At 48.0% G+C, this 27,901-nt stretch overlaps 1 protein-coding gene and 1 long non-coding RNA gene across 4 annotated transcripts in view; one reads left to right on the forward strand and one right to left on the reverse strand.

Moving 5' to 3' along the window:
* Positions 1-12,633: 12,633 nt before the first annotated feature.
* Positions 12,634-17,604, forward strand: LOC138989385 (uncharacterized). The gene is made up of 2 exons (XR_011465606.1): positions 12,634-12,978; positions 16,842-17,604. It is a non-coding gene; the product is annotated as an uncharacterized lncRNA (long non-coding RNA).
* A 1,540-nt stretch (positions 17,605-19,144) lies between these two features.
* Positions 19,145-27,901, reverse strand: part of SMOC1 (SPARC related modular calcium binding 1) — a 146,837-nt gene continuing 138,080 nt past the window's right edge. For 2 of the 3 annotated variants that reach the window (XM_005905750.3, XM_070377650.1), the window contains exons 11-12: positions 25,688-25,932; positions 19,145-21,065 (exon numbers count right to left, since the gene is read on the reverse strand). In XM_005905750.3, coding sequence (XP_005905812.1) covers positions 21,049-21,065; positions 25,688-25,932 — 262 coding nt within the window. In that variant the 3' untranslated portion in view covers positions 19,145-21,048. The remainder of the gene's footprint in view (positions 21,066-25,687; positions 25,933-27,901) is intronic. The other variant, XM_070377651.1, reaches the window with a different exon arrangement.

The following is a 27,901-nucleotide window of genomic DNA, read 5'->3' on the forward strand; positions in this document are numbered from 1 at the left end:
ACCATAGCAGATGTCCTTTTGCAATCCCTTGGCTTCATTGGCCTGTGTGCTAGTGTGGAAAAGACACAGCCAGCCGTGATGCACATGGCATCCTCAGCACTTTTTCCTGGCGGAGCTATAGCATTCCCATCCCCTTGATTCATTTATTACTTAGAGCAATCTTAGCTGCTGTAATAAAGAAACCCCAGGATGTCGGGGCTTAACAAAACGTTTTAGCATTTCTCACTCACATAATAATCCAACGAGAATGTTCTCAGTCAGTAGGTGGCTTTCTGCCAGGCAAGGATTCGGGAACTCAGTTTTCTCCCATTTTTCGATGCTGCCAATCTCAGAGGCTTTGGAGTCCTCTTCCTTGGGTCGTAGGTGGGAAAGAAATTAGAGAAGGCACATTTCTCATGCCTTGGCTCTGAAGTGCTACTCATCACTTTTGCTCATATTCCTTTCGTAAAGGTTACTCACTTCAACACAGTCAAATGCAAAGGAGATAGGAAGTACAATTCTGGCTGGGCTACCACTTCCCAATGACCATTCTATCCTACAAGACATGATTTTTTTATGAATGGTTACCTCTGCCACAACCCCTTGGTGATTAAAGATAGGTATTTTTAGTAGCAATGGCCAAAAGCAATCTGACCTATGTCCATGTTGGAGCTTTGTGGTTTATAAACCTTTCATGTTTTGAGTTGGTTAAGAACCACAGAAGTAGATATCATTTTCATTTTATCAGTGAGGTTCCTAGAGGTTAAACAATTGCCCAGGAGCACACAGATAGTAAGAGGCAGGTCACAAACACAAGTCTTCTAATTCTAAATCAGAATGTCATAGCCTTCCATGATACACACCAGAACAAAGAACGAGCCCCTCAGAAGGCCATTCTTCCAGTGAGGGACCCTGGGAGGCAGCCAGGGTCCAGGAGGAAGAGCTGAGAAGCCAGCCCTCTTGACCTCATTCAGTCCCCTTCTCCTCCTTTTGTCCCCATCCTTAACTGAGCAGGGACCTCCTCTAGGGGCAGCTGAGTGGACCCAGTAAGAGTCAAACTGTTGAAAATTTCCAAAAAGGGAAATTTCACTGTGATAAGGTGATTTGGGTTGATGAGTCTAATTATTCACAATTCATGATGGTATATTCCCTGGTCCCAAGGAGGGGGTGGTTCAAAAGACATCTTAGGAAAGGGTTCCTAGAAAACTGCTCTTAGAAGGCATGCCATATGATATTCACAACATGTTCAGAAAAGAACAGGGGAATCAAACTGTCTTTATAAGAAATAGGATTAACCTTTACTCATAAATGTGGAGGGAATTCATCATTCTTTCTTAAGAATCTGGAATGGAGGTGACCCAAGGTAAACTACTTTGATGCCTCACAATTCTCGGATTCTGATTTCTAATCTAATTTCTAACCTTTCTGCTGTATCTCAGGTTGGTCCCAACTTCTCCATCAGGTGAAACACAGTAGGAGCTGGTTGTCACTCTGTGGCCCCCCACCAATGACCTTTATCACAAGGTCAGATCATGAGTGACATTGCTTCCGCATTGTGAGGTAATTCACTCTTCTGCTCTGATCACGGCCTCTGGCAGACTCCTTGGTCAATCCGTTTCTCTTTCCACGACTGTGCAGGGCAGGAGTTAAACCTGGTGGGCAGCAGAGTGATGAATTTGATCCATGTTTTGTTTTTTTTTTCTTTGATGGTTACCAGGAAATGATGGATTGGGCTAACAAGATTGATGTTTTTGTTTTTAATTTATTTTTAATTGAAGGATAATTATAATATTGTGTTGGCTTCTGCCATACATCATAATCAATGTATTTTTTAAGCAGAATAGTTTTCAGTGTCTTTAAACAAGCATTTTGTGTAAAAATATGGATTTTAACTTCTCTGGCCACACTGGGTGAGCATCCCTTCATGGCAATACTCCAGTGGAGCTGATCAGTGGCCACCCCGTGTTGACAGGGTTTCAGTTCTCAGTTCCCCAGAGTCCCTATCCAGCCTTCCACTCTCATTCACAGGACCTCCTGGTCCCCGGAGCCACTTGTGCGTGTGACACCCACTGTGGGGTCAAGGTTTGGGTTTTGCTGTTTGACCTTCTACATATCGGTGCTGCCCTCCAGTATTCTATGGGGTTTGGATCCCAGTTGTATCATTTTTACCTTTTGTGGGGATATTTAAACAAGTGACTTTAACCTCCCTGAACTTCATTTTCTCCGACCCAGACATACAGTTGTTGCAAGATTAAATGAACCGTTTTTCAAGGCAATTACCATAGTGCCCTGTACCTAGCACATACCCTAGAAATATTCCTTTCACCTCACAATAATGCTTTGTGGTAAAATCCTTACAACTGGTGCCATTGGGGTCTGACATGTTCCAGGAGCCTGGCAGTGTTCCAGGGGGTAGATGGATGACCTCGGGCCACCTCATACAACATGCCATCCCTCTTTATGTTGGTCCAGGCAGGTTCCCTGGAGGTGGAGAAAAGCCCTTCATAGTCTTGCTTCTGTAGCAGGAGCAGGTCTCTGGCTTCTTGGCCTGCATGGGGCACAGAGGTTAAGATTTAAAGGGACAGCCAAGGGGCACCAGAATCCCCAGGTCAGGCAAGCCCCTTGGACTCTGGAGAAGTGGGGCAGATATGTTTGGCATCAAAGAAACAGTGACACAGAAAGGGCCAGCAGCCCATATGGAGTCTTCCTTGCTAGTACTAAAGTGGGTCATGGTGTAGAGAAATACCTGCGGACTCACCAAAGGAGGTGAAGCTTCGGGAGAAGCCGTGTAGTCTGGCCAAGGCCATCCGGCAAGTAAACAAGCTGGACTTAACTATGTCGGCCCACCAGATTTCAAAGTCACTGCTTATTATCTTCATTCACACCTGTTAGGTGTGTAAGACATGCTTTGTTTACTTTCATAGAGCTGATTAAAAGAAATGAGCGTAAATGGGATGACGTTTTGGTTTTTCCTGGACTTTCCTGGTTTTAGCACTGAAGTTCCCATGTTTTAGGAAACACTTCAGTCCTGGGAAATGGGGATGGTGGGTCATCCTAAAATATTCTGTCTTACAGAGTAAGACTTATGCATTATTGCTACTACTAGTAAATGGTAGTCTCGGCACATGCATCTTCAACCATTTCATGCTGTCATCTTTCCCCAACCGTTCCAAATCCCATTACTCTCAGCCAGTATTTCAGTTGGATGAGGTCCTTTACCTGGTGTGATAACTCAAACCTTCATCCCAGAAAATTTGAAATCTTGGTGTTTTGCTCTAGTTTTTCATTGATTGGTATTCTCAGGAAAGGGAGTATGAAAAGGCACCCACAATGAATCCCAAGGTTCCAAAATAGTCCTTGTTACTCTCTTTAGGTACCCCTAAATAACTGGGATAATCACCCTACCCAGTTCAGTGATCTTATTTGCCTTCTTGATATAAATAATCTGAAACTGTGTTCCCTGGTAGAGGCATTTCTCCCTTAGGCTTTAGGACCGCCAGACCTACTGAGGCCAAGGTTATAGGGGCAGAAAGTAAAATTCTTCAAGGACATTATTAGGCATAATGATGAGAGGGAGCACCCCACCTCCACTCTTTAGTCCTCAGACCTATGCATCCTATCTGGAAGAAGTCAACACTATACTGGTTCCTAATTTAAAGCATGTTTTTGCTGTTGTTACTTAGTCAATAAGTTGTGTCCGACTCTCTGTGACCCTATGGAGGACTGTAGCCCACCAGGCTCCTCTGTCCATGGGATTTTCCAGGCAAGAATGGAGTGGGTTGCCATTTCCATCTCCAGGGGATCTTCCCAACCCAGGGATCAAACCCATTTCTCCTGCCTCTCCTGTACTGGCTGGCAAATTCTTTACCGTTGAGCCACCAGAGAATCAATTTAAAGCATACACTGCATTCAGTAGGATAGCATCACAACCTCACAAGGTATTACCTCCCAGTTGGTGCTGTAAGTGAGTCTGCAACAGGTCATTTCACTATTATCCTCAAGTCAACCATATTTGAGTGATAGGAAATGTGCTAAGTTAGTGCCTCTGATTAAAGACTGTGTTATAAAAGATATGTGGCAATGGATAAGGCAATCTGAGTCCATAAATGATGTTAGCAGACACTATGGGCAAATCCACACCCAGAAATTGTGTTCAGCACCTTGCCAAGACTAACTGCTACCTCTTCCATGATGAGAATGATTCAGTGTAATCACCCAGATAACTAGCTGATCTTCCTGGAACATATCAAGGGCATATCATATCAAGGGCTTATCAATTACCTCTGCAATTAGCAGGTTGTCCACTTATCAGTGGCAAGAGCCAAATGAGCCTCAGTGAGCGGATCCAATTACTAAGCTCAAGCATACCTTCCATCCCTGTTGCCAGGGCAGTTTCATGGATGAATCCATTGAACAAGCCACCAGAACAACTGGAGAAAGGGGCCAGCTAAGATCTATAGCATGAGTCATCCTGTCCATCTGATGACTGAGAACTTCTACTACCATGAAGGCACTAATATCTTCACACTTTGGGCAGCATTCCAGAGGTCCACATATACACATCTTCAAACTTCCATGTCACCAATTGCCTTCCTTTCAAAGCTTCAGGGAGCAAGTCACCTTTTTTCACTGTGTATGAATCAGTGTGGGCTTCCCTGGTGGCTCAGATGGTAAAGAGTCCATCTGCAATGCAGGAGACCTGAGTTCAGTCCCTGAGTTGGGACAATCCCCTGGAGGAGGGCATGGCAACCCACTCTAGGATTCTTGCCTGGAGAATCCCCATGAGAGGAGACTGATGGGCTATAGTTCACCGGGTCACAAAGAGTCAGACACGACAGCAACTAAGCACAGCACAGCGCGTGAATCAGTGTAGATTCATAATTCAGGCTAAAATGGGCAATCAGATGATCTGCCTGAAGTTTGGCCCCGAGAGAATTTCCACCACTGTGGTCTCTGAGGGCCATCTCAGTGGGGCTAGAGCAGGGTGCTTTCCACTGTTGGCTGGTTCTGGTACACTGTGGATCCACCCGAGAATTAGGTTCATGCTTTCCCCTTATTTATTAACTGGCCACAGGAAATTATCTGTGAAGCCACAGTTTAGCTGAAAAAGAGGCAGCAAAGCTGTAGGTACCGTTGCTATAGGCATCTAAGTGAGTGAAGTTGCTCAGCTGTGTCCGACTCTTTGCGACCCCGTGGACTGTAGCCCGCCAGGCTCCTCTGTCCATGGGAATTCTCCAGGCAAGAATACTGGAGTGGGTTGCCATTTCCTTCTCCTGGGGATCTTCCCAACCCAGGGGTTGAACCTGGGTCTCCTGCATTGCAGGCAGATTCTTTACCCTCTGAGCCACCAGGGAAGCGCATAAGCATCTAAGCCACCTGTTTTTACAGCTTACTGGTGCCTGCTTGACTTGACTGGCTTGGGTTCCATAATTATCTCTTCAATTTTCATAATTAAACAGCTGCTTTGTAAGTCTGATTTTTATAGTTTTTTGGATAAGTGCTCAGTTCTACACAGTTAAAGTCTCATGTTACTTGGTTTCACTCCTTCCCTACCTGTGTCCTTAAGATACATAATATGCATGCTCAGTCATTTCCAGCTCTTTGCAATACTATGGACTGTAGCCTGCCCGACTCCTCTGTCCATGGGATTTTCTAGGCAAGAATACTGGAGTGGGTTGGTGTTGTGTATTTAACTGATGCTGTAACTTGGACTTGGTCCATATTCCTATCCTCCCAGTGCCTACAGGTGAGGAAGTATTCCTTTAAAGTTTTCTGGGAGGATTTCCAGTTGCTTATGGGAGAAGGCAATGGCACCCCACTCCAGTACTCTTGCCTGGAGGGTCCTATGGATGGAGGAGCCTGGTGGGCTGCAGTCCATGGGGTCGCTAAGAGTCAGACACAACTGAGCGACTTCACTTTCCCTTTTCACTTTCATGCATTGGAGAAGGAAATGGCAACCCACTCCAGTGTTCTTGCCTGGAGAATCCCAGGGACGGTGGAGCCTCATGGGCTGCCGTCTATGGGGTCGCACAGAGTCGGACACGACTGAAGCAACTTAGCAGTAGTAGCAGCAGTATGGGAATATTCATAATTTTCATTTGTCTTTTTCCTTATGTATGATCTTTAAGGCCATAAAAAGAACTGGGTGGCCCCACCATTTTTATTACTGTTCTAAGTGCTACAACATGTTGATCTCCAAACACCTTGCTTTACCTTCTGATAAATTGGGTAATTACAATCCTACCATCTACCATGAACTGCCTTGTCCCATTTATCCTTATCCAGGAAGTTATCTTTGGACTCCTCAAATACATGACCAACCCAGGCCCAAAATTCCATTTTATGAGTCTGTTTCCTGGAACCACTTCCAGCATCTGTCCTGTGTCAGTCAGAATCCCAGTAGAAAGAATTGGCATTTTCAAATTGGGATAATCCAAAAGTGTGGACAGTATTGAAAATCCAGGGCTGGCAGCAGTGGGACTGTTGCCACTTCTTGGCTCAAATAGCAGGGGAGAGGTTTTTGGAACTGAGAAGGAGAGAATCATGTCCATAAGTGTTTTGTTTCTGTTGTTGTTCAGTCACTGTGTCCGAATCTTTGCAACCCCATGAACTGCAGCACAGTGAGTTGCCCCATTCTCCTCCTGCCCTGTCTTTCCCAGCATCAGGGTCTTTTCTAATCAGGAAAACTAACCTTATCCAGTCCTGTGGCCACTGCTGAGTTTTCCAAATTTGCTGACATATTGAGTGCAGCACTTTAACAGCATCATCTTTTAGGATTTGAAATAGGTCAGCTGGAATTCCATCACCTCCACTCGCTTTGTTCATTGTAATGCTTCCAAGGCCCACTTGACTTTGCACTCCAGGATGTCTGGCTCTAGGTGAGTGACCACACCATCATGCAGCAATTTCAGTTGAAATCCAACCAGTACAAGGCAAACCCAAGAAAAGAGCCAGGGTAATAAATACCCTTCCTTCCTCCCTTCCCACCCTCCCACCTCCTGCTGGACTCCTGGTTTATCCAGACAGCACTAGAATTCCACTGATGCAATTCACACAAGCCAGCCCTCCATGGCAGAGCAGGCAGAGTGGAGAAGGGGAAGAATAGACGTAGAGAGTCAGGCAGATTTCTAGCATAGCATACAGAGTTGCTGGAATGATTTCATGAGATAACAGACTTGGCAAAGTGAATGACATATAGTAGGCACTCACAGGTGAGAATGCCAAGGAGGCCCAGAGAGGGAAAGCTACCTGCTCAAGGACACACAGCTAGTTCATAGCAAAGCTGGCGGGGGGCAGGGGGTGGGGCGGGGGAGGTGGGGCAGATTCCCATAGTGAGTGCTGTCTCCACTTCCTCTCCCTGCCCTGGTGTATCACATGGCTTTGCTGCTGACATTGAACTATCCCTTCACCCTTCTCCTCAAGGAATTATCTTCCCATAATACAGCCTCTATCACACATTTCTGTAATGGGATGTATATCTCACCATGCTATTTACATCTCATTTCACTGCCTCAGTAAGTAAATTTCACAATACCTTTCCCTAGTGGTAGTAGTAGCGCTCAGTCATGTCTGACTCTTTGCGACCCCATGGACTGTAGCCCACCAGGCTCCTCTGTCCATGGAATTCCCCAGGTAAGAATATTGGAGTGGGCTGTCATGTCCTTCTCCAGGGGATCTTTCTGAGCCAGGGATCGAATCCAGCTCTCCTGCATTGCAGGCAGATTCTTTACAGTCTGAGCCACAAGGCAAGCTCATACCTCTCCCTAAACATCTCATATTTTAGATACTGACATGATGTATTACTCAACATCACAGTAGACACACTTCTTCTTCCACCTTTAATGGACTTTTCTGCTCACATATGTCATATCTCTCTTTAGATGTGCCAAATTAAGCTCCATTAAGAATACTAAATTAAGAGCCAAGAATTTTAATTACATCTCTATCACAAGCTAGGTGTCTGATCTACAGAAGATGACTTAACTTATCGAGGTCTTGGATTTTTTTCATGTATCCAAGTAGGCAATTTTCCGGGCTCCTCCCAGTGCCAAAGTTCATTGATGATGCAAAGGAAGAGGAGGAAGATGATGACTCACAGAGAGGGAGCCCTCACCTAGGTCATCCTAGAGTGACACTACAAGGTCATCCTCATTACCTCACTGAACCACTGTAACCACCCTGTGAGAAAGACCCATTATCCCCGTTTTACAGATGAAGAAACTGAGACTCGGAGCAGACTAGCGATTTGCCCACAGTTACCCAACTACCTCTTAGAAGCACCAGAATGTACTTGGATTCATCTGACACTAGAAACCACATTCTAACCCAATGATTCTCAAAGTATAGTCCCAAGATGAGTAACATCAGCAGCATATGGAATTTATTATAAATCAAATTCTCAGGCCTCATCCCAGATTCCAGATCCCCTGGCATGTATCCTAGCAAACTGTGTTTAACAAGCCCTCCAAATGAATCCAACACGCAGCTCAAGTGTGAGATCCACTGCTCCAAACCACTATGCTCTATAACGTCTCTCTCTCACCATGTACATCTCATCATATGTTCAAATATGCATATGTCAATACTGCTCTCTAAAGATAAACCACAGTATCTTTCTGTTTGTATATCTGGTTTTCTTCTTAAATGTGCTAATTGCATAATTCTTCCCTTATAAACATCTCAATGTATCTCCTACATCCTTTGAATGTTTTCACATAACTGCCCTCATTTAGGTTTGCAAGGTATTCTAAGCCTAAGGTGGTGACCTCGGTCTAGCTGAAGTAATAGGCATAAGAATTACTGATTGTAATTTGGGTAAGGACATGCGCTTTGGTGGTCAGAGAGGCAGTCTGCTAGGAGCCTGAAGCAGCAGCATTTGATTCTAAAGCAGCATATAATGAACAGAGCAGTTGGGGTTTCTTTCTAAAAGGAAGTAATGCTTGAGTACTTTCAAATATTAGTCAGAAGAATAATGATTGTTATTGTTTTAATCTTAGTTCTTTTTTTTTTAATTTATTGAAATATAGTTGATTCACAATGTTTTGTGTTGTTTCAGATGTACAGTAAAGAGATTCAGGCTTATATATAAATATATGTATATATATACTTTTTTAAGATCCCTTCCCCTTATAGGTTATTACAAGATATTGAATGTAGTTCCCTGTACTATAAAGTAGGTCCTTGTTGGTTATCTAGTCCATATATAGTAGTGTGTATATTTTAATTACAAACTCCTAGTTTATCACCTACCCCTTTCCCTTTGGTAACCATAAGTTTGTCTCCTATGTCTATATATCTATTTCTGTTTTGTAAATAAGTTCATTGTATCATTTTTTTAGATTCCACTTATAAGTGATACCATATAATATTCACCTTTTCCTGACTTACTTCAGTTAGTATGATAATCTCGAGGTCCATCCATGTTGCTTCAGATGGCATTACTTTATTCTTTTTTATTACTGAGTAATATTCCATTGTATATGTGTACCACATCTTTCTTATCCATTCATCTGTCAGTGGACACTTGGCTTGTTTCCATGTCTTGGCTATTGTAAATCATGCTCTATGAACATTGGGGTATATGTATATTTTCAAATTATACTTTTGTCCAGGAGTGGGATTCCTGGATCATATGGTGGTTCTATTTTTAAGAAGATTTTAAGATTTTTTAAGGAACTAGTTTTTTAAGGAACCTCCATACTATTCTCCGTAGTGGCTGTACCAATTTATATTCCCACTAATGGTGTAGGAGGGTTCCTTTTTCTCCACACCCTCTCCAGCATTCATTATTCATAGACTTTTTGATGATGGCCATTTGGATCCATGTGAGGTGATACCTCACTGTAGTTTTAAAATATCAGACAAAGAAAATATTTTCACCAGCTCAAAGATTTAGTTGACCACTCCCCAGTGACAAATTAAGAAAAGACTCTAAAACAGGCACTCCAGTTTTCACCATATTCCTCCTGAAAGCTCAGGACTATGGCTGGGGTAAGATCAGGGTGGTTTGGAAACACTCAGGAGGACACACCAGGAGTCAGACAGGGTAAGCTAAGTTTTGAAGGACCAGACATAACTAGCTATACAAGGAAGACAAATGAGGATGTACATCCCCAGGCAGTTTGGCAATGCTGCATGAAGAAGTGATGGAGAGCTCAGAGTGGTTTATTTGTAGAGACCCAGTCTTCCCTGTCCATCACCAACTCCCGGAGCTTGCCCAAACTCATGTCCATCAGGTCAGTGATGCCATCCAACCATCTCACCCTCTGTCATCTCCTTCTCCTCCTCCCTTCATTCCTTCCCAGCATCAGGGTCTTTTCCAATGAGTCAGTTTTTCACATCAGGTGGCCAAAGTATTGGAGTTTCAACTTCAGCATCAGTCCCTCCAATGAATATTCAGGACTGATTTCCTTTAGGATTGACTGGTTTGATCTCTTTGAGAATCCAAGGGACTCACCAGAGTCTTCTCCAACACCACAGTTCAAAAGCATCAATTCTTCAGTGCTCAGCTTTCTTTATTGTCCAACTCTCACATCCATACATGACCCCTGGAAAAATCCTGCCTTCAATCTTTCCCAGCCTCAGGGTCTTTTCGAATGAGTCAGTTCTTCACATCAAGTGGCCAAAGTATTGGAGTTTCAGTATCCGTCCTTCCAATGAATATTCAGAACTGATTTCCTTGAGGATGGACTGGATGGATCTCCTTGCAGTCCAAGGGACTCTCAAGCGTCTTCTCCAACACCTGAGAAGGGCTGAGTCTAGGACGGGAATAATCTCCCTAGCAGATTTCCAGAGCAGTCGCCATTCTCCTGAGAGTCTATTCTGAAGTTGCTTAAAATAGCCCACACGCTGCCCTGCAGCCCTCAGTCACCAGTGTGAAAACCTCAAACTCCAGCAGTCCAGCAGAGACACCTCAGCCTATTTCTAGTTTGTTTTTCCAGTTTGAGATGTCTCATTCTTCCCAAACCCTCTTCCTCCACCCTTGCTCCAGGCCTGTTAGTCCTCTCCCTCCCTCCCTCCCCCCATCGTAATTTTTTCCTCTTGAACTCAGCTTTTCACCACTCTTCATCAGCCGTGACCCTCCCTCAGGGCTCTCTCAGCCACTCCTGATTTCCTTCTTGCCTTTCTTCTCCCTCTCCCTGCACATGGCTTCACCTCTTGCTCTGCCTGCATCTTATTTCCTCTCTAAACATCTCTGCATTTTTTTTTTCCTTCCTTAGCTGACAATCGCAGGCCCATAATGTGGATTCCCTCCAAGGGTGCTTTCTCACTCCCTTCCCGCTTCCTAAAGGTGCATTTGTTGCATCTCCCCATCCGGTATCTGCCCGCTTTCCTCTGAGGACGCTCAGCACGTCTCCCTTTCTGTGTGCCTCCTTGTCCCCTGAAAGACACAATCTCCCACAGTGCGAGACCAGCTGCCCTGTGTGCAGTAGAGCAAAGAGCCCAGGCAGAAAGACTCCGTCTTTGAAAGGTGAAGGCAGTTACCTGAAACCAAAGGTAGTTCAACAGCTGAACCAGGATGAAAAGCTGATCTTCCAAGTCCAGGACTCTGGGAAATTAACAACATCAAGTGTGCCAGGTCTACAGGGACTCCAACTTCTCGCCTTAGCTGGGCTCCTGCTGCTGCACAGGGGTCCTCCCCACCATCTCCTGCTGACTCCCCACCACCTTCCTCAAGGAGGGAGCTGCCTTCCCAACCTTCCTGCCTCAAGCAAGTAGACTTCTCTGCTCTTAGAATCTGCTGGCCCCAGGTCTCCTCCAGGCCAAGGATTTTAAAGGCACCTAGGATCAAGGGAGTCAAATTAAACACTCTGGAGTCATCTCTGCCCAGCGTGGTTCTATTGGGTCTCAAGGGTGACCCCTTAGAAAGCAGTGGGCCTGCGTGCTAAGTCACTTCAGTCGCATCTGACTCTTTGCGACCCCATGGACTGTAGCCCACCAGGCTCCTTTGTGCAATTTTTCAGGCAAGAATACTGTAGAGTGTGGCCATCTCCTTCTCCAGGGGATCTTCCCAACCCAGGGATCGAACCCACGTCTCTTAAGTCTCCTGCATTGGAAGGTAGATTCCTTACCACTAATGCTAGCTGGGAAGCCCCTCAGAAAGTACAGTCTATGTCTTTAACAGGAAGGAGAGATGTCTATAGAAGAGAGCTGCTAAACATGGGAGAGTGGGGGAGGATAGGGGACTGGAAAACCTTGGGTTCCATTTGCAGCTACATAGCACATCTCTGAAAGTACTCCCCTTAAAAAGCTCCAATTCCTTCCCCTGGGCCAGCATCACAGGGGGTTAAAGAAATGGGTCACTTATGGGAATTTAGAAGATGTATTCATACAGCATAGGAGCCCATTGGAGGAGAGGAGATGAACTGGTCCCCTGGGTCCTGTCTGGTCCTGGGGTCAACACCCTGAGGGCGGAGTTGTCTAGAGCAGCAGGCCCAATTAGGGCTCTGAGATGGTGGGAGGCTGGAGGTCCCTGGGACTGGAATGGAGCAACCAGAGATTCTCTCTGGGCTCCTCTTCCCTTGCATTTATCACCAAACCCACCATCATAGGACTGTGATGGAGCAAAAATTTTCTACTTCCCCAGAATTAATGATTAGGGGCCAAGGTGAAAAAAACAGAGATGTCAAGTATCCCAACAGTTAGGGCCTTGATACCCTCCGCTAAGAGAGCATGACACTTGAAATAGCTTTGGAACTAACCATCCTTCCCCAACTCAATCTATAAAAGAAGGATCGGGGAGAGAGTGGAAGGAGATAGATAAGAAACACTGGGTTGCCTCCTCACCTCCTTGAAGCTGAAAAAGCAGGGAGGCTCTGAGAGAATTGTTCATGGGGGGTGCAAGCTGGCTCTTGGTCTGACATCTCTTTTCCCAGTTAGACATCTGTGATGCAGGCAACTTGCTGATCAGCTTCCTCTACCTGGTGAAGCACGGACGGGAAGAAGTTGGAGAGATGTAGAGAAGAGGTGATAAGGATTAACCTGCACTCCCACCAACTGGTACAGCAAGGGTGTGTGAGTTTCCCGTGGGTAAATGGACTCCCCAGAAGAGAGCCAGGTGTGAGCTATAATTCAGGTCTAAAACCCAAGGCAAGGTCCTAGGGGCAAAATGGACATGTCATCGTGCATTGGTGTGCGGAAGTGTGGAAAAGGTCAAGCCAGAATTGGACTTCCCACACACAGGCTCTGTGTATGGCGGTGGGGGGGGGGGGGGGCGGGCATGGGCCAGGCATCCAAATCTGGCATGGGCCCCACAATATCCCGTACGGTATTTAAGCATCTACCACCCAGAGGGCAAGCAGTGCCAACCTGAGAAGCTACCACAATGAGCAGAAAGGGAAGTGACTCTTGTCTGTTAACAGATCCCCTTGGATTCCCCGGCTGTCCAGTGGTTAGCATTTCATCTTCCAATGCAGGGGGTGCAGGTTGGACCCCTAGTTGGGGAGCTAAGATCCCACATGCCTAGGGGCCAAAAAGCCCCCAAAACATAAAACAGAAGCAATATTGTAACAAATTCAATCAAATCTTTTAAAAAATGGTCCACATCAAAAATACCTTTAAAAAAACAAACAAAACAGAGACCCTCATGGTTTTCCTTTCCCTCCTTCCTTCCCCATCATTTCAGGAGAGCTGCTTCAGGATAAAGTAGAGGAAGAATTGTCTCAGAAACTCACTGAAGCCCCCCTGCTCTTCTCCTCCAAGCTGCTAGGTTGCCAGTTCACCATTGGGCACCGCAGTATTCTTGGGCTTCCCTTGGGGCTTGGTTGGAAATGAATCTGCCTGCAATGCAGGAGACCGGTTCGATCCCTGGATTGGGAAGATCCCCTGGAGAAGGGAAAGGCTCCCCACTCCAGTATTCTGGCCTGGAGAAGTTCATGGACTACAGTTCATGGGGTTGCCAAGAGTCAGACATGACCGAGCGACTTTCATAGACAGACAGACAGACAGGGAAGGAGGAGCTAAACCAAGCTGGAGACTGAAGCTTTGTCATTGGGCAGAACTGAGCTGGTAAATAACTGAAGTAGCCAAGAAGGTATGGGAACTGCCTAAGCTGTCACAAGGAAAAGGAATACGTCAGGGCTGCATATTGTCACCCTGCTTATTTAACTTATATGCAGAGTACATCATGAGAAACACTGGGTTGGATGAAGCACAAGCTGGAATCAAGATTGCCGGGAGAATTATCAATAACCTCAGATATGCAGATGACACCACCCTTATGGCAGAAAGCAAAGAAGAACTAAAGAGCCTCTTGATGAAAGTGAAAGAGGAGAGTGAAAAAGTTGGCTTAAAGTTTAACATTCAGAAAATGAAGATCATGAATAGCAAGAAGAGATAAGAAAGCCTTCTTCAGTGATCAATACAAAGAAATAGAGGAAAACAACAGAATGGGAAAGACTAGAGATCTCTTCAAGAAAATCAGAGATACCAAAGGAACATTTCATGCAAAGATGGGCTCGATAAAGGACAGAAATGGTATGGACCTAACAGAAGCAGAAGATATTAAGAAGAGATGGCAAGAATACACAGAAGAACTGTACAAAAAAGATCTTTATGACCCAGATAATCACGATGGTGTGATCACTGACCTAGAGCCAGACAGACATCCTGGAATGTGAAGTCAAGTGAGCCTTAGAAAGCATCACTACGAACAAAGCTAGTGGAGGTGATAGAATTCCAGTTGAGCTATTCCAAATCTTGAAAGATGATGCTGTGAAAGTGTTGCACTCAATATGCCAGCAAATTTGGAAAACTCAGCAGTGGCCACAAGACTGGAAAAGGTCAGTTTTCATTCCAATCCCAAAGAAAGGCAATGCCAAAGAATGCTCAAACTACCACACAATTGCACTCATCTCACATGCTAGTAAGGTAATGCTCAAAATTCTCCAAGCCAGGCTTCAGCAATATGTGAACCGTGAACTTCCTGATGTTCAGGCTGGATTTAGAAAAGGCAGAGGAACCAGAGATCAAATTGCCAACATCCTCTGGATCATGGAAAAAGCAAGAGAGTTCCAGAAAAACATCTATTTCTGCTTTATTGACTATGCCAAAGCCTTTGACTGTGTGGATCACAATAAACTGTGGACAATTCTGAAAGAGATGGGAATACCAGACCACCTGATCTGCCTCTTGAGAAATTTGTATGCAGGTCAGGAAGCAACAGTTAGAACTGGACATGGAACAACAGACTGTTTCCAAATAGGAAAAGGAGTTCGTCAAGGCTGTATATTGTCGCCCTGCTTATTTAACTTATATGCAGAGTACATCATGAGAAACGCCGGGCTGGAAGAAGCACAAGCTGGAATCAAGATTGCCGGGAGAAATATCAATCACCTCAGATATGCAGATGACACCACCCTTATGGCAGAAAGTGAAGAGTAACTAAAAAGCCTCTTGATGAAGGTTAAAGTGGAGAGTAAAAAAGTTGGCTTAAAGCTCAACATTCAGAAAACGAAGATCATGGCATCCGGTCCCATCACTTCATGGGAAATAGATGGGGAAACAGTGGAAACAGTGGCTGACTTTATTTTGGGGGGCCCCAAAATCACTGCAGATGGTGACTGCAGCCATGAAATTAAAAGACGCTTACTCCTTGGAAGGAAAGTTATGACCAACCTAGATAGCATATTCAAAAGCAGAGACATTACTTTGCCAACAAAGTTTCGTCTAGTCAAGGATATGGTTTTTCCTGTGGTCATGTATGGATGTGAGAGTTGGACTGTGAAGAAGGATGAGCGCCGAAGAATTGATGCTTTTGAACTGTGGTGTTGGAGAAGACTCTTGAGAGTCCCTTGGACTGCAAGGAGATCCAACCAGTCCCTTCTAAAGGAGATCAGCCCTGGGATTTCTTTGGAAGGAATGATGCTAAAGCCAAAACTCCAGTACTTTGGCCACCTCATGCGAAGAGTTGACTCATTGGAAAAGACTCTGATGCTGGGAGGGATTGGGGGCAGGAGGAGAAGGGGACGACAGAGGATGAGATGGCTGGATGGCATCACTGACTCGATGGACGTGAGTCAGTCCGGGAGTTGGTGATGGACAGGGAGGCCTGGCGTGCTGAGATTCATGGGGTCGCAAAGAGTCGGACACGACTGAGTGACTGATCTGATCTGATCTGAGCAACTGAACTGAACTGAACGCTGAGGAAAGAAGATGCAGTGGAACACAGCTGAGAGCCAGGATGGCAGAGGGAAAATGTTACACTTGTACCCGCAGGGTGCTGCAGTTCTTCAGCCGCTTTCACGGAGAGTTACTTGCTGCCTCTCCAAGTTCTCCAGCACTGGGGCGTGGATAGTTACCTGAGACCTAGGCCACCCCACCCCTCCCCTCGCCCAAGGTGGGGCGTGGTAGCTCACAGGAGAGAAGGTGCCTTCATCCTCTGCTTTACCCACAACAGAATGATCATTACCCTAATGATCATTACCTTTATGTCAGAAGTCATTGACATAAAATGCACTGTGGAAACTGTGAAAAGCAAGTCTTTTTGTTCTTGAACAATGTAAAAATTGCAGATTTTTTCCATCAATATGGAAAAATACAAAGATAATCTATGTTGTGATAGTCATCAGAGTTGTCCACCAAATACTAACTCTACTTCTGTTAACAGATCCCCCTGGACTCCCTGGTGGTCCAGTGGTTAGGGCTTCACCTTCCAATGCTGGGGTGCGAGTTGGACTCCTGGTTGGGGAGCTGAAGTCCCACAGTACTAATGCTGCTTCTGGGCACTTGCCAGCTGCCCTTGAGCTAGATGGGACCATGTGATTTGTTGTAGTCACTGAGATGGGAAGCTTTAAGAACCAGGGTACAATGTAGCATGTTCTCTCTCACTCTCTCTCTTTTTTTTTTTTGCCTTCACAATCAAGGAGAATGGCGCCTCCCTCAACCTGGGTCCCTGATGACAAGAAGCACCCCTTGCTGACGAGTGATGGATATATGCCAGGAAGGAGACGAATACCTTTGTGACTTAAGTGGGTAGGGAGCAGGATGTGTGTCACTGCATCTTATCCTGGCCTCTCCTGAGTCTTATGAGTAATTCACCAACGTGCCCATAATCCAGTGAAGACACCAATTCCAAGCAGTCAGTGGCCCTCCACCGCCAAGCATGTGGATGACTAGGGTTAGTGCGTGTGTCACATACAGGATGGCAGACCATTGGCTACAATCAAAACTTTGGTTAGGAAGACCCCAGGCAACAGGACCTTCACAGAGCAGCTACGGGAAGAAGGGGAACAGTGCACACAGTGGGAAGGATGAGGCTGCCCTGATAAGGTGCTGGCACAGAAGAGTATAAGGGGTGGGTCAGATTTGACAAGAAATGATGAGATACCCGCGTCACACACCTGATGGGCATATAGTCAAAGTCATGCCCCTTCCTTGTTTAATTCATGAAAGTCACACAACGGGACATAGTGATCCAGGCCACAAGAATGAGGGCTTGGTTTGGTATTACTGCATGAAAAAGATCATGTTTTGCCTGTCACCCCTGTAAAACGGGGAGGGGAACAAAGGTCAAATGCCACAGACCAGAAGATCAGGTTTCCAAGAAGCTCTTCAGTGTCCTTGATGGGCACACCTAATGGCCTTGTGGGTCATTCAGAAACCTGGGAATAAATGGTCAGATGAGCAGACTGGCTCCCTCTGGGTTTTTATTCCTACCAGGAGTCTGGTGCTGCCAGATTCTCAGACCCCTGGGGAAACCAGGGATGAGTACCAGCCTGGAGACCCCTCTTATAGTATCTGAGGGACCCCAGCAGCAGGCATCTCTTGACATCCAACTGACAATGTCCCCAGTCTTCCCCTCCCCACAAAGGCCAAGCATGACTCAGAAGCCTTTGGGTGAAGGAATTAACAGGATGGGTCTACGGTTCCCTTTTCCTTGACTGCCACTAGGAATGGCCCTCTCATCTTTGGAGAAAGCAGAGGAAGCCTAAACAGGGCTGCGGGGTCAACCCCAAGTCTCCCAGTGAGGTCCTGGATGAGCAAACACTTCCCTTATTTCTCTTCCCAATCCCTGAAGCCCATGATAGGCATCTGCAAATTAGTGGTTTTTAAAAAAGACTAAACTATGCAGAGAGAGAGAAAAAAAAAATGCACTCACAGCTGAATACAGCCACGCAGAGTGAAGGAAGGAGAAGGCTGATGTTCTAGTGCCTGAAGGAAGGCAGCCCGCAGTGGGCAGAGCTCCGGGCATGGAGGGGAAGATCTGAAGGTGATGCCCGGCTCTGCCTTTCCTAGCCTGGTGCAACCCAGCAAGTCACTGAGGTTCCAAGCCTGTGACCACACCTGTGAGATGGGGATAATGACGCCTGTGGCACTGGGCTAGTGTGAGTATTAGTTCAGGGCCCGTGGACACAGCAGCTCACTGTTAGCCCTGGAGGAGGGAAACCAGCCGGACCCCATCTGAAGGCTGAGATCCTTCCCCAGGAACGCTTAGCTAAAGAAAGGGCTCGGGGCAGGGTCATTTTCAAGGGCATTGTATTCTGTTTACCTGCAAAGGGTAAGGAAATGGAGGTGGCAGAAGGAAGTTCTCAGAGGCGGGAGAGGAAGCCACTTATGGACACAGCTACTTGTGCAGAGAGGGAGGCAAAGGGGAAAGATGTCTGTAGCACCAGAAACAGTCTGGAGCCTCATCTCTGCCGCAGTGTCCATGCTGAAGGCCTCTGGCAACATGAGCCAGACCAGCAGCCTTGACCTGAATACGTGCCCCACAAAACTAGGGCACAGACGGCGTGAACCCCACTGGGGCCTGCTCCCTGTTTACAGTCGCTTCCCAGCCTGGGGTCTTGAGCTCAGGATTACAGCCAACATGCCCAGTCCCATCAGCCCGAGCCATGGAACGGGCTCCCCCAGCCCTGCCCGCCAAGCACCGCCAGCAACATCCCCTGCTTTCAAGTGATGGCTTGTGGGGCTGGCTGCACAGGGGCAGGTCAGAGGAAGCGTTACAGACAGGGTACCGGCACTGTAGGCAAGGGCCCAGGGGGTCCAGGTCTTCACTGCAAGCGTGGCACCACCTCACGGCCACTTCTGGCTCCCTTTCTGGTCTAGCCCCTCAGACTTCCTAAGATCAGAGAGGAGGGCACCTCGGCCACAGTAAACAACTAAACCATTAAGGAAATGAACGCTTTCCATCAAAGGAAGCCACCCAAAGAAAGAGGCAACCACCACCAAGGTTTACGCATTTTTTATTTTTTATAAAACAAGCTACAAACGGTCTCCCTCCCTCCTCACAAAGGAAAACCACACAACTCAGCCTCCACACGTGTGTGAGAGAGAAGACATCCCAGGGAGATTCCAACTTTCTTCACGGAGGTGCTTCCTTCAGGGCAGGGAAGGAGGCGGAGGTCTCCCGGAAAGTCCACCCAGCCAGCACACGGGGCTTTCTGGTCCAGACTGATGGGCCAGGGCTCTCGTTCCATCCTACATGTTGGGATGGGCTCTCCAGTCACCCTGACACAACCTCTGGGACTTTCATTAGGACAGCAAGAACCTTCTCCAGTCAGAGGATGGGATGGGATAGGAGATGCACAGAGATGCGGCCAGATTTCCAAAAGTAATCCACAAAGGCGCCGGTCCTGGAAAACTGCCCACCCTCCCTCCCTGCCGCTCTGGCTGCTCACGGAAAGGAGGGCTCGGTGTCACCCGGCACCCTTTGTTGGATGACTGTCGGATGGGCATGCCCCCACCCCTGCCACCCCGGGCAAGAGGAAGCTGGGGTATGACCAGAAGGCTGGGCGGTCCACGTTGGAATCACAGTAAAACGCCTGTGGGAAGCTAGGCCTGGATTTCCCCATGGCTGGGCCATTCCGTCCTCACTTCCAAGGGATGCAGAAGTAACAGGCCCAACATGAATTTGGCCCTGGAACTGGCCTCAAGCCTGGAAGCCCATAAGAGCGTTTAGGAAAACAGGAAGAACCTCGGTACTGAGTTTAAAAAAAAAAAAATAGAAAAGGTTGAGTGACCAACAAGGTGATGGACACAACTCTTCCCGCAGGCTTACGCTGAGCTGGAGAACAGGAGGGGAGAAAGAGGACTGCAGAAGTAGCTGCCTAGTCTGACCTTGGCATTGGGCGCTGTCTCAGGAAGCCTCATTCATGGGTGTGTGACAGGTGAGAAGCCTTGGGTGGGCACTGGACTCACCAGGACAGGCCTTCTGTGCTTCTACCTCCACTGCTCAGATATTACATTTAACTACTAAATAAAAGGTCCTGCGGGGTGTCTTTTTCTTCTCTGCCTCCCCTCTCCTGCTTTACGTGGAGTAGAGGCTAAACGTAGCTGGAAAAGTTTCAAGGGACCCTAACGCAAATCCTTAGGGCAATTTGTTCAGCGGGCGCCAACAACACTGCACCCACTGAGTCTGGGCCACCTGGGGGTCTGGATGGCCTGACCACATGGGCGTTGGAGGATGGGACTTGTGAGGGCTACAGGCCTCCCTCCAGGGGCCACTCCCATTGTCCTGCAATGTCCACTCCCTCCCTTGAGAAGGTCAACCGCCAAGTGACTTGCCGCTCTGACAGCCACGGCAGAAGGTGGCCCCTTCCTCCCACCAGAAAAGATACCCATGGAGTCTGCACTGTGATCACAGTGGAATTCAGGCTGGCCAGGGATGGAGTCCTGGGTTCTAGAGAGTGGGGCTGTGTGTCCGGAGCTCTCACAGCTCAGAGCAGGGAGAGGGAGGAGAATAAACAGATAGCAATGCCAACACCTGTACAAAAGAACTATACAATTTACATATATATTTATATACAGTATATAAATCTCTTTCTTCTCAGTCCCAGAAAGCTCCCCGCCCTCCAAACCCTAAAAGTTGTCAGTAGCAGATCCAAAAACTTAACAATAAAAGAGAATAGTCTTTCTTCCCTTTCCTTTTCCCACTGCGATATTAGATACTGGTGTTTAAAAATGAAGCCGAAAAAGAAAACACACAAATAAGAGTTATTAAAAGTGCAAACACGATGGGCACCACTTATGTTACATGGGATGTGGCTGGGCCGTGGCAACGTCGAAGGTTAGCTGTCTGATGATCCATCCTGCCTCCCTGGTCTCTCCACCTGCCCTTTGGTTTTCTGCTCCTTAGACGAGGCGTCCTACTGAGAAGGGGAGGAATAAGCAAGAAATCAGAGCTGGGTTTAAGAGAACTCTGGGCTTCCCTGGTGGCTCAGATGGTAAAGACTCTGCCTGCAATGCAGGAAATCCGAGTTCAATCCCTGAGGCTGGAAGATCCCCTGGAGAAGGAAATGGCAATCCACTCCAGTATTCTTGCTGGAAAATCCCACAGATGGAGGAACCTGGCGGGCTACAGTCCCTGGGGTCACAGAGAGTCAGACACAACTGAGCGACTAAAACACTTTTGTGAGGACTCCAAATACATATATCCATTCCATCATTCGAGAGGGTTTTTCTATTCAGGGTTAGGCACCATCCTCGGCAAGTCAATGGGAGAGCTGGTGGGTTTTTTCAATGGAAGGACTTGTCTCCAGTCTCACTGAAAAATAATCCTGATAACTGCGCTTCATAAACTGGGAAGGACCAGTTAAGAAAGAGACCCAGCCCTGAGAGCACTGTGCTGGGAAGTCAGCTCCCCAGTGAGGAGTCTGGTGGGTGAAAATGCCTGGACTCATGGGGCATTTCCCAAAATTCAGTCCCTCGGACCCAAAGCTACATTCACCCCCAAACTCTATGTCCTGCCCCACCTGACTTTTGCCCCCCACTAGGTGTGCAAGCCCCTCTCAGCCCACCAGAGGGCACCGCACGACACCAGATGACCAATGTCTGCTTCAGTCCCCGCATACAATCTACCCAGGTGGCTTTTCTGCTGCTCCCAGAGCACAGAGACCCAGCAAAGCTGCTGGCAGCCCAGGGCTGTGTCGCTCTGTGTCGCTTAAGTCGTGTCCGACTTTGCAACCCTATGGACTATAACCCACCAGGCTCCTCTGTCCATGGGATTCTCCAGGCAAGAATACTGGAGTGGCTTGCCATTTCCTCCTCCAGGGGATCTTCCTAACTCAGTGATCAAACCTGGGTCTTTTATGTCTCTTGCGTTGGCAGAAGAGTTCTTTACCACTGGTGCCTCTTGTGTTCCTCGACTATTTCTAATTTCTTCTGTGCATTCACCGTAAACCAGGCACCAGCTTGTTAAATCTCCACACCAAAACTGTGAGGCAGACACTATCATATCCACTTTGCAGATGAGGAAATTGAGCCTCAGAGACTTTGGGTAGCTTGCTAAAGATTACAGAGCTGGGAAGTGCCAGGGCTGCCTGCTTCCTTTGGGTCCTGCGCACCTGGTACCTGACAAAGCTTCAGAGGGCAGACCGGAGGCCTCTGTGAGCTGCGTGGACCTGAGGTGCTAAACACACTCAGCCTTCCCCTAGCTGCTGTGTGCCGTGCGGACCTTAACTACCAGCACGGGAAGCGGACCAAGGGCAGCGGGCTGGTGGAGCTCTGTGATTCCGAACCTACTGAGCTCAGAAGTGCTCCAGGTGGGCCTGGGGGTCAATGCAAACACTGGGTATTCTCTTTCCAACACTGGGCCCCAGCTTGTGCTCTGAGAAATGGGCATAGATTCTAAGTATGCCAAAGCGTAACGTGACCACACAGGACATCCCTCTCCCAGCCCTTCGTCATTTGACCAGGATCTAATGCACTGTGCCTGAGGAATTGAGAAGGCACACCCTGATGGCAGGGGAGAATCAGGAGCGTGGACTGCATGCAGTGCGATCAGTGCTTCTGACAGCTGCAGCGGTCTCATGAAGAACAGTATTATCTATGGAGCTTTCACAGAGGTCCCTCAATGCTTCAACCACTTCGACAACTGCTTTGACTTCCTGTCTCAGTGCGTCGGCACAGTGGCCCTGTGAGGTGGATACTATGCTTATTTCCATCTCACAGATGAAGAAACGGAAATCTGGGATGGTTGAGTAGTTTGTACTTGGGTGAAAGCTGGTCTGTGGCTGAAGCAGGGTTTGAGCCATGATGCTGCACCATGTCCTGGGGACTCAGAGTCATGGGGTCACAGAGAGGCGTCCTCATCAGACAGGACTGCCTAGAGGAGCTGACGGACGTCAGGGTGACTGAGATACATGTTTACAGATGGAAGGAGAGGGAAGGCAGCAGGAGGTGAGAGAGTTTAAACTATATAAGTGTGATGGGAAGTTGTTGAAGGGATTTAGTCCGAGAAACAATAGCATCAGTTTTGGTTAAAAAAAAAAAAAAATCTTCTGGGGCAGTGTGGGAAACGGATTGGGGATGAGCATCACTCACCCAGGGTCACACCTGCCAGGGTCAGGGCCACTACAGGTCACTCACCCAGGGTCACACATCCCAGAACCAGGGCCAGACCCCAAGACTGGGTACCTCAGCCACCTCCTCAGCTACCTTTTGGGTTTACCCTGTCAACCGAGGGTTAGAACAAGGAAAAGCCCTTATGTTTCCTTCAAGGCAGTTCTCGGCACCAAACAAGTCAGAATTACCCAAATCGGCATCATCAGCCCAGACCCGTCACCTGCACTGCAACTCTCTAATTTTTGGGGTGCAACCAACTTGACAGGTCCAAGTCATGTCTGTTATCTTCCCCACCCCCTAGACCTGCTCTGCTCTTCCTCCCATGCTGCCCATCTCAGTGAGTGGCCCGCTCTCCAGTTGCCCACGCCAGCCTTCATCCCTCTCTGCACTCGATCACCAAGCCCTGAAGTCCTACCTAGTCACCTCCCCCAGTACTCTGCAACCCCGCCGGGTTTTCCCTAACTCAGGCCTCCCTCATCTCCTGCTGGTCAGTGCTCTGGCCTCCTCTTGGGTCTCTGCCCTCACTCATCCCCCGATCCATTTCCCACGCTGCACTAGAAGAATTTTTTTTTTTTTAATCAAAACTGATGATATCGTTTCTCTGACTGAATCCCTTCAACAGCTTCCCATCACCCTTATATAGTTTAAACTCTCTCACCTTACCTCCTGCTGCCTCCCCTCTCCTTCCACCCCTAAACATGCATCCCAGTCACCCTGACATCCTTCAGCTCCTCTAATACTCTCCTTCCCCACTTCCACAGCCTCACCCTTCACTTGCCTCAGTTCAGAACACTCCTCCCTTCCATGACCTTTCAGCTCAGCTTCCTCTTACTCACTGGTCAAGGATTTGTCCAGAGCAAGGGCAGCAAGGTTTTCTGTGAAGAACTAGATGCAATCATTTTAGTTTTGTGGACCACGGACAATATACAACAATCTTGGTTGTATAGTCTTCTTTTTTGAAAATTACATCCTTTTAAAAATAGAAAGGACGTTTGCTCCTTGGAAGGAAAGTTATGACCAACCTAGACAGCATATTAAAAAGCAGAGACATTACTTTGCCAGCAAAGGCCCATCTAGTCAAAGCTATGGTTTTTCCAGTAGTCAAGTATGGATGTGGGAGTTGGACTATAAGCAAAGCTGAGTGCAGAAGAACTGATGCTTTTGAACTGTGGTATTGGAGAAGACTCTTGAGAATTCTTTGGACTGCAAGGAGATCCAACCAGTCAATCCTAAAGGAGATCAGTCCTGAGTATTCATTGGAAGGACTGATGCTGAAGCTGAAACTCCAATACTTTGGCCCCCTGATGTGAAGAACTGACTCATTGGAAAAGACCCTGATGCTGGGAAAGAGTGAAGGCGGGAGGAAAAGGGGACGACAGAGGATGAGCTGGTTGGATGGCATCAATGAACATGAGTTTGAGTGAACTCTGGGAGTTGGTGATGGGCAGGAAGGCCTGGCGTGCTGCAGTCCACGGGGTCACAAAGAGTCAAACATGACTGAGTGACTGAACTGAACTGAAAAATAGAAAAGCCACTCTTCGCTCACAGGCTGTACAGAAACAGGCCGTGGACTAGACTGGGCCCATGGGCTGTGGTTGGCTGACCTCTGGCTAAGACATCACTTCCTTCCTGAAGATTTTCAAGCCTGATGGACCCTGAGCGGATGTAGGTGCCTTAGGTATATTCCCACAATACTCTGCACTTGCTGCACTGTGACAGAGACCATCAGGCGTCCACCAGAATCCACGCTCTCCTCCTCTTCCTGGGCCCCAAGCCCTCCTCACTGTGGGGTGTTGGTCTAGTGATGGAGATCCAGCCAGTGAAATAGGAGAGGTGATGTATGTCACTTCCAGGACTGGTCCATCAACCCTGCCCCATGGGCACTGCTCCAGGGTTTAAGCCATCTGGCTGACTGGGAGGGAGAAGACCCACAGGGTGACCTTGGATGTCAGAGAATGAAGTTGGCAGAGTCATTCTCAGCCTGGCTCTCAGAGTGACTGCACCTGGAGCAATCTCCACTATCCCCCTACACACACACACACACACACCCTAAGACCTGGAATCACGGTGAATTACTATATGGGCAAGAGGAACTAATTTCCACTGTGTTGAGCCATTACTTGTGTGGTCCTACTTGTCACTGCAGCCTGGTGTATCCCAATACACCCTCATGGCGCTCACCACAGTGTATGTAAACGCTTTAGCATCTGCCTCTTCAATAGACTGTGGAAGGATAGGAAACTTACCCTTCCATTCCTCCACTGTGTCAGGTGTCTAGTGCAAAGCACGGTGCGCTCCCAGTAAGTAGTCAAATAAACACATACCTGGGAATCTCATCTATTGCAGGGTCGGGGTGTGGGGTTCCCTTGGTCCCCTCCCTCCAGGAGGGGCAAGTCCTGGAGGGCCAGGAGCACAGGCGATCACTCACCTTCTTTGCTAACACCCAGGCAGCCCTTCAGCTCGGGCAGTGAGATGACCTTGTCCTTGTTCAGGTCACAGTAGTCAGTGAAACGCCGGGCACATTTCTTGGGCTTGGCTTTCTTCTTTACATAGCGCTTGAAGGGCTTCATCTCGCGCTTGTTGATGTCGCTGCTGCTGTTGCTGTCCAGCTGGCTGAAATACCAGTGCACCACGCGCTCCTCCAGGGTGTGGCTGGGGTCTGGCTCCGAGAACCTGGGCCACGGGCAGACACCCACCCCCAAGCCCCGCTCAGGATCCTGCAGGAACCACCAGCCCCACCACAAGCCTCTCCCACATGCTAAGAAGCCAAGGGTTGCCGGCAGCCAGGTAGAAATGGCTCCTCCAAGCCCAAACCCTCCCTGCCCTGCTCAGCCTGCAGCAGAATCATGTCACCCTTTCCAACTTGAGCCTCCAGCCCAGACAGTTCATTTCTGGGGGATCCCCAACTAGGTGAACCCGCCACACCCTGCACCATAGGTAGGGATGTTCTCGTGCAAGAGGGATGCTCAGGACATATGGACTGGATTTCATCCACCTGAGAAAACCACAGGGATCCAAACTGTTCTTCTCCTAGCCTAGTGTGGCTGACGCACAAACTGCCATCACACATGAACTTGACACCCAAATGAGTGTGACTATGAAGGGAGCTTGGAGCCTGTACCACGTAACCAGCGTCCAGGCTGGGTCCCAGGAGGGCTTCCAAAGCAGCAGGAGCAGCCCCTGGCTTCAAACTGTTGTCTTGGCAAGACAGAGTCAGAAAGAGTGAAACCAGGCAGCAACAAGTCAACGTGAAGTGTGAAGTTCCCGTGGGCCATCGCTGTCGGATACCAAGTGTGGTAGGAATTGAGAGAAGGAGGCAATTGAGACGGACACAAAGAGAGGTTCTATCGCTGGTGAGTCCTGATCTACTAACGGTGAGTCTCTCCATACAGAGGTCTTAAGAGAGGGCAGACCCAGGAAACCACATGTTAACTCCAACACCTGGGGAATTCTGCTAAGAAGCAGAGTAACCTAGAGTAACCAAGAAAGCTTTCTGGGGGTCGAGATGCATGGTGGTAACTGCATCTAACACGCCCCTGATTGTAACATGACAAGAGCAACGGCCACACGTGTAACATACACAAGGTCTACCCATTCATTTTACTTACTCATGCCTCAAATTTTTCCCCAAAAGGATTCAGGGTGCTAGGTTATACTGAAAACTTTAAAAGCCAATGATGAGTCTGTTCTAGAGCGGGTGACTGGCCAGGAGAACAGAGCCACACGAGTCCCATGGCTCCTGCTGCCAGGATTGGCACGGAGTGAATGTGGTCCAGAACCTTGTGTTTAAAGCCCTGGGTAACCTTCCCTCGGTTGGGGGACTGAGGCTGAGGTTGGCCCATCGTCTGCAGGGAACCAGACAGACTACACCAGGGGTCCTACAGCAGGGATTCAGGACCTGCCAGCACACTCTGAAGCTGTACCTAGCAAGAAAAATATTCAAGGCACTTGCCAATGCCTTGGGGTTCTTCTCTGGAATTTGCCGAGGTTTCCAGGAGGGAAGGGACAACCCTGACCCCTCCCCTATGAATGAGCCGGCAAACTCCCTCCCCCACCATCCCCCAAGTGACCTCACCATTTAGGGAAAAAGAAGTTTCATTACCAAAAAAAGCCAGGCGTCCCTGCTGAATGCCCATTCCTAATTAAGTGTATTATGGTCTTGGGCAGGCCCCACTGGGCACCCTGGGCCAGGTCCAAGACAGCACAGTGAGTAGATCAGCCAGCAGGACCTCATCCTGACACGTCTGGAGCAGGGAGTACCTGAGGAAGGTGTGAGGGACTGTCTGCTTCTAGCTCTTGGGGAATCTGCTAGGTCCGTCATAGAAACCAGGCTTGGAACGGCTTGCAAACAGGCAGGGCTCAGACTGTTGTCTCTGCCAGTGCATGGCATTTTGGTGGTTTTGAGCTTCCTTTATTTTCACTCCAATATTCACTCTCGAGCCTGTGGGGCATATACCAGGAGGGCCCCAGAAACGTCTCTATCAGGATGCTCCTGGAGCAGGAAGGAGAGTGGTCAGCTCCCTTGCAGAGCACCCTGTCTGCCTCCAACTTTCGCCAAATGAGGGAGGACCCAGGCCAGGGAGGAGAGCCAGGACAGGCCCCAGGGGAGGCGCTCCAGTTATTCCCCTCCAAGCTTTCTAAG

The sequence above is a fragment of the Bos mutus genome, chromosome 10 (assembly GCF_027580195.1).
Source record: "Bos mutus isolate GX-2022 chromosome 10, NWIPB_WYAK_1.1, whole genome shotgun sequence".
Taxonomy (NCBI): domain Eukaryota; kingdom Metazoa; phylum Chordata; class Mammalia; order Artiodactyla; family Bovidae; genus Bos; species Bos mutus.